This window comes from Culicoides brevitarsis, chromosome 3, assembly GCF_036172545.1.
Source record: "Culicoides brevitarsis isolate CSIRO-B50_1 chromosome 3, AGI_CSIRO_Cbre_v1, whole genome shotgun sequence".
Taxonomy (NCBI): Eukaryota; Metazoa; Arthropoda; class Insecta; order Diptera; family Ceratopogonidae; genus Culicoides; species Culicoides brevitarsis.
In genome coordinates, this window is record NC_087087.1 from 9,350,888 (window position 1) to 9,357,865 (window position 6,978).

At 27.3% G+C, this 6,978-nt stretch overlaps 1 protein-coding gene across 1 annotated transcript; it reads left to right on the forward strand.

Annotated features, from left to right (window-relative positions):
- Positions 1-1,776: 1,776 nt before the first annotated feature.
- On the forward strand, positions 1,777-6,735 carry LOC134834863 (sodium-dependent neutral amino acid transporter B(0)AT3). The gene is made up of 7 exons (XM_063849659.1): positions 1,777-1,970; positions 2,824-3,435; positions 3,494-3,728; positions 4,348-4,700; positions 4,990-5,193; positions 5,254-5,411; positions 6,003-6,735. Exons 1-7 carry the CDS (start codon positions 1,878-1,880, stop codon positions 6,466-6,468), a joined length of 2,121 nt encoding a protein of 706 aa, XP_063705729.1. The 5' UTR covers positions 1,777-1,877; the 3' UTR covers positions 6,469-6,735.
- The last annotated feature ends 243 nt before the right edge of the window (positions 6,736-6,978 follow it).

Below are 6,978 nucleotides of genomic sequence, written 5' to 3' on the forward strand. Positions count from 1 at the left end.
AAAAAAATGTTGGTGTCCAAAATAAATTGGATGGGTTTGTGTTTGACATTAGAAATTGGATCAACATTGAGGTTTTTCTGTGGAAAGTTTTAAGCCAATTAACAATTGAAACGTTCGAGTGGAAAATTTTTCTTTGAACTATGGATTTGAATTTTACGGAGCTTAAGAGCTTTTTTAAATTAATTTTTGGGATTTTTATTGAAGAATATTTAATAATTTTTTTTTGATAAATAAAAAATTTATCAGCTAACGTCACAAAAATATTTTATTTCAGATTTTTGAGAAAAATTTTAATATTTTTAAAAAATTTTAAGTTTTTTTTAAATTATTTCAAATTTGATAAAAATATTTCAAATTTTATAAAAATATTTTAAATTTTATAAATGTTTAAAATTTTTTTAAATTTTATTTTATTAATTTTTATTAAATTTATTAATTTTATTTATTTTTTAAAAAAATCTAATTTTTGATTAAAAACTCATCAACAATAATTAAAAAAAAAATTTAAACATTAGTTTCTTGACTTTAATTCCAATTAATTTTATTAAAATTGTTTTAGAATTAATATTAAAAAAATTAATAAAAAATTTCGTTGAAATTATGAATTTTTAGTTAAAAATACGTTACAAAGCATAATAATAAAATTAATTTTAAAAATTTTAAAATAATTTTCGAAGAAATTATAGAAATTATTTCCAATCGTTTAGGTCAATTTTTTAAAATTATTAAAAAAAAAAAATGCAAATTTTTAATTTTTTTCATAAAAAATTTAAAGAAAATTACAAAGATTTAATTATAAAATAATTTTTAAAAAATCTCTAAAATTATTTTTTAAAAATATTATTGCAAAAAAAACTTAAAAAATTATAAAAGCTCGAAAATTTTGTCAAAAAAGTCTTACGAAAAAATTTTCCGCATCCAATTTGATTATTTTTCACTTTCCATGTCCCAAATTCAAGAATTAATGCCTTTTTAATTGATTTTTCGTGCGAAAAACACCTGCGGCGTTGTACATTCATTAAATTTTTCCACATGATGGAGACGCCTGTTGTTTAATTTCATGCAAATTTGTCACGAAAAATTTATCTCTTTGTTATTTGCTGACTTAGCAAATTACTTAAAAACTTTATCAAATGACAATATTTTTCTTTCACCCACATTTTACTTTTTTTTCTTTAAATTTAATGACTTTTGAACAAAAAGCACTACTTGACTTGTTTTTCTTTTTTGCATTGTCTCGCCTTCGGTTTTTCGTCTGTTTGCCATCAAAAGTTTAGTAAATCTCTTTAACATGAGGAAAATTCGTCGTCATCGTCTTCGTCGGCGGGAGGGTATTGACATTAAAAAAAAAAAACGAAAAACTTGCAACAGATGTCCAATTTTTTTTTAAATTGAAAAAAATGACGCACGAAATTTTTTTTAGCAAATAACCAACCGTCTCCATTAATTTTAATTTTTTTTCTTTTCAGATAAAAATTCTATCCGCCGTTTCACCCACCTATCTGGACAATAATTTGAAGTCCTTGAGTCACAAGAGAGAGATAAAAAGAGAGGAATTGACAATAAATTCGTAGTTAATTAATCTAGAAACCCTTCGGAGAGTGAGTAGAAGCTAAAAATTAGTAAAAATCCCGCACAGATAATCACATTTCGAGCACATTAGAAGCAAAAATGGCTTTTATGCATGACGAAAAGTAGTGTTGAAAAGACTTAAATCTAGTTAAAAATCTCGTCTGTGGGGAAAACAGCGTCACAAGAGACGACAGAGTGGCATAAAATTTGTACATAACGCACGCAGGATCGTGTCCTCGTACATTTTTAGGTAGTAGATAACGAGAAAAGTGCAATAAAAATAAAAATAAAGCCACTTTACAAACATGGCAAACACAGCAAATTTTTTGCGTCGACAGAGCTCGAGAGATATGCACCAACAGACAACAGCTAAAACATTGGATAATTTAGAGTTGAAGGTAGGTGGTAGAAATTGTGGCTTTATTGTCGCCCTCTATGTGTTTTTTGTGTGTGTGTATGTGTGGTTTTTATCGATTTTTCATAATTTTTAAAGTGTGTTTCGAGGAAAAATATGTTTTTGTGCAGAAAATGGGCTTTTGTTTCGTTAATTGGATGAGATTTTTATTTTTAAAATGTGCATTGGGTTGAAAAATAACAATTAAGTAAAAATTTAAAAATGTGCATTGGGATAATTATTCAAAATTTGCATTAAGTAAAAATTTTAAAATGTGCATTGGGATAATTATTCAAAATTTGCATTAAGTAAAAATTTTAAAATGTGCATTGGGCTTAAATTTAAAATTTGCATTAAGTAAAAATTTTAAAATGTACATTGGGATTAATATTCAAAATTTGCATTGAGTAAAAATTTTAAAATGTGCATTGGGATAATTATTCAAAATTTGCATTAAGTAAAAATTTTAAAATGTGCATTGGGATAATTATTCAAAATTTGCATTAAGTAAAAATTTTTAAAATGTGCATTGGGATAATTATTCAAAATTTGCATTAAGTAAAAATTTTAAAATGTGCATTGGGATAAATTTTTAAAATTTGCGTTAAGTAAAAATTTTAAATTGTGCATTGGGATAATTATTCAAAATTTGCATTAAGTAAAAATTTTAAAATGTGCATTGGGATAATTATTCAAAATTTGCATTAAGTAAAAATTTTAAAATGTGCATTGGGATAATTATTAAAAATTTGCATTAGGTAAAAATTTCAAAATATGCACTGAGTTATGTCACGTTGTCTAAATACGCTTCAGTTATTTTTTCTAACGAAAATTTTCTCCAAATTTTTTTTTCATAGGAGTTAAAAGGTCGTTTGGTAAAGTCGGATCGCAATACAAAATCCTCCTTATATGGCGCCACAAATCCCGGATTCTTCTCGGAAGACAGTCCAACGACAGAGCAACCGACACGCACAACCGCAACAACAGTTCCCATCGGCCCTCCAATTGACGACGACGAAAATGGCTCGGCGCCCGACAAACCCGAAGAGGAACGCGAAAGCTGGGACAGCAAAATCATGTTCCTCCTTGCGACAATCGGATATGCCGTTGGTTTGGGCAACGTTTGGCGTTTCCCCTATTTGGCGCAGAAAAATGGCGGCGGAGCATTTTTGGTGCCATATTTCATCATGTTGGCAATTCAAGGAATCCCGATTTTCTATCTGGAGCTGGCGATCGGGCAACGGTTACGGAAAGGAGCGATTGGTGTGTGGCACGAGGTTTCGCCATGGCTTGGAGGTATTGGGATCTCGTCGGCGATCGTGAGCTTCATCGTAGCATTATACTATAATACAATAATTGCATGGTGCCTAATATACTTGTTTCATAGTTTTGAATCGCCATTGCCGTGGTCCGAGTGCCCGAAGCGATTCTACAAAAACTTTACTTATGATCTTGAGCCGGAGTGTACGGTAAGTCATGAAATCCTGAAAACAAATGAAAAAAAAATTTTATCGTGAATCCTTTTAGAGTTCATCACCCACACAATATTATTGGTATCGTTCAACGTTGTTGTCGTCACCCAGTGTAAATGATCCCGTAGAATTTAATTATGTCATGGCATTCTCGCTGATTATTGCGTGGAGTCTCGTTTACCTTTGCATGGTTCAAGGTTTGACGTCGTCTGGAAAAATTGTCTACATTACCGCATTGTTTCCGTATGTCGTGCTCGTCATATTTTTCCTGCGTGGAATTACTCTAAAAGGTAAATTTGAATTCCAAAAGTCAAAATTTTATCAAAAAAGTCAAAATTAAAAAAAAATAATTTTATTAAAATTTGTCCAAAAAATTTTTCTTATAATTAAAATTTTTAATTTTTTAGAAAATTAATTTAAATTTATTTAATTTTTTCAATAATTTTTAATTAATTTAAATAATAAAATAAATTAATTTAAAATATTTTTATTTAATTTTTAATAAATTTAATTAATTTATTTTTTTTAATTTTTTTTATTTAAATCTTTTTTAACTAAGTAATAAAATTTGAATATACAATTAAATCATTTTTTCGACAATTTGGCAAAAATGCATTTTTTCAAATTTAATTAAAAATTAAATATTTAATTCGTTTTTTTGCTAAAATTGTTTGAATTTCGACATTTTACATGAAAAAAAATTATTTAATAATTTTTTTAAATAAATTAAAAAAAATTTTTAAAAAATTTAATAAATTTTATTTTTTTAATTAAATTTAATTAAAATTTAAAAAAAAAAATTTTTTTAATATAATTCTTGGTTTAAAAATTAATAAATAAATTTATATGAATTTTAATCAATTTTAATAATTTTTAAAATTAAAACTTACCAAAAAATCTTCTTTACAGGTGCAAGTGTTGGTTTAGCCCAATTTTTCACGCCGCGATGGGAAATTCTGGCAGATCCTGTGGTTTGGTTGGAAGCGGGAACGCAAATTTTCTTCTCGCTTGGACTCGCATTCGGAGGTTTAATCGCCTTTTCTTCATATAATCCTGCCAATAACAATTGCTACAGAGATGCAATCATCGTTTCCTTAACAAATTGCGGAACTTCAGTGTTTGCAGGTACAGTTGTGTTCTCCGTAATTGGATTCAAAGCGACAAAAACTCACGAAGCTTGCTTGGAGGAACGAAATGAGATGGTTGCGAGTAACAGCACGAGTCTTTTGCCGGAATGTGATTTGCAGAAGGAGCTTGCGAATGTAAGAAAAATATTTAAAAAACTTTTTGAATAAAATTTTAATTAAATTAAAATATTTTAAATTAATTAAATTAAAAATTAAATTAATTTAATTAAATTAAATTAATTAATAAATTAATTAAATTAAAAATTAAATACAAAAATTTTTTAAAATTAATTAAAAATTAAAAAATAAATTTAATATATTAAAATTTAGATGATAAATTAATTTTTAAATAATTTAATTCAATTATTTTTAAAATTATTTTAATTTTTAATTTTTTTTTATTAATTCTTTTTTAATTTTTTAGAGCGCCGCGGGAACTGGATTGGCATTCATCATATTCACAGAAGCCATCAACCAATTTCCGGGATCGAATTTTTGGGCAATTTTATTCTTCTTGATGCTTTTCACGTTGGGCATTGACTCCCAATTTGGCACGTTAGAAGGTGTTGTGACGTCTCTTATGGACATGAAATTGTTCCCAACTTTACCAAAAGAAGCGATTATTGGAGTGAGAAATTATTTTTAACTAAAAAACGACGAAATTCATTTTTTAAAAAATTATTTTTAGGGATTATCGCTGTCATGCTGTGTGTTGTCGATGGTGTTTGCACATGGCGCGGGCAGTTATATATTCCAACTGATGGACAGTTTTGCTGGAAACTACACGTTACTCATCATTGCGTTCTTTGAATGTATCGGAGTGAGCTATATTTACGGGATTAAAAGGTAAATTTTGAGAAATTTTCATGAAATAATTAAATAAAAAATTTTTACAGATATTAATGAAAAAAAAAAAATTAATGACGAAAATTAAAATTCAAAAAAAAATGCAAATTTTTTTGATTAAATTTAAATTAGAATTTTTTAATTAATTTTTTTTAATTTAATTAAATTAACGTAAGTGAAAATTTGTAATTTATTTCAAACAAAATTTTTTTTTATTTTTTTTAATTTTAAAAATTTTAACGAAAAAAATTCAAATATTTATAACTTTCAAGATAAAATATAATAAAATATAGAAAAAGTTTTTTATAAAAAATTTCAAAAAATAATAAATAATTTTAAAATTAAATTCAAAAAAATAATAAAAATAAAATAAAAATAATAAAAATTTTAAAATTAAATTAAAATAAAAAAATTAAAAAAAAAAAATAATTAAAGAAACTTTATTTGAATGATTCTAATTTTTTTTCATAAAAAATTCCTTATTTAATTTTTTTATCCGTCCTTAATAATTTTTTTTTAAATTTTTTGAACAAATTTATTTAATTTAATTAAAAATTTACTTAAAAAATATTATTTTTTCTTTCATTTTAGATTTTCCGACGACATTGAACTCATGACAGGCTCCCGCCCTCGCCTCTACTGGCTCCTATGTTGGAAATACATATCCCCAATCGCCATGTTAACTATTCTCACGGCCTCCTTTATCCAGTTGGCGCACGAAGGAAGTTACTATCCCGCATGGGATGCCATCACAGGCACAACAAAACGCATGGAATGGCCTCATTGGTGCATCGTTCTCGCAATTATCCTCATTTTTGGCTCGATCATGTGGATTCCCGTCGTTGCCATTTGTCGCTTGATCGGCATCACAATTGTCGATGATACGGAGCCTGCTTGGTTCCCCGTTGCCGAGTTACGAGAAGCACATGGCTTGCATCCGCACGAACCCACGGAACTGGAAAAAATGCTGTTCTGCATTCAGGCTGACGGATCCGAAGGTATGTGTTGCCCGACGTTTGGGGGTCCACGCGAGGAAACGTTAGATGACGACGACTAGCTAGAAGTGTTCTAAACTAGTTACAATACCCTGCTAGCCGCTACTGCTGAACTCCTTTAAGTCGTTAGAGACACAAAAAAAAATGTAGGGCATCGCTAGTTTAGAACATATCATTGCTGCAAAAACGCTCCTTTAGAGGAAAAAAATTGAAAAAAAAAATCATCTAGATAGAATTTTATTGAGAACAGTGGAAAACTTTAAACCGTCTTGTCTTGTTATGAAAAAAATAAAAAAAAAATTAAAATATGTATAAATTTAACATATAAATGATCGGCAGACAGATTTCGTAAGCAATTATTTGATCCATATCAATATCTTCATATCGTTACTTTTAACATAAATAACAACAAATATTGACGTTAAGTTCAAATATTTTAAAACTTACATATTGAAAACCACGACAATACAATTAATAATAGTAAATTATCACCAATTTGTTTTAAAAAAAAACTTAATTATTTGATCTCAATACAAAAAAAAAAATCAAACTTACTAAAAAATAATGATAAA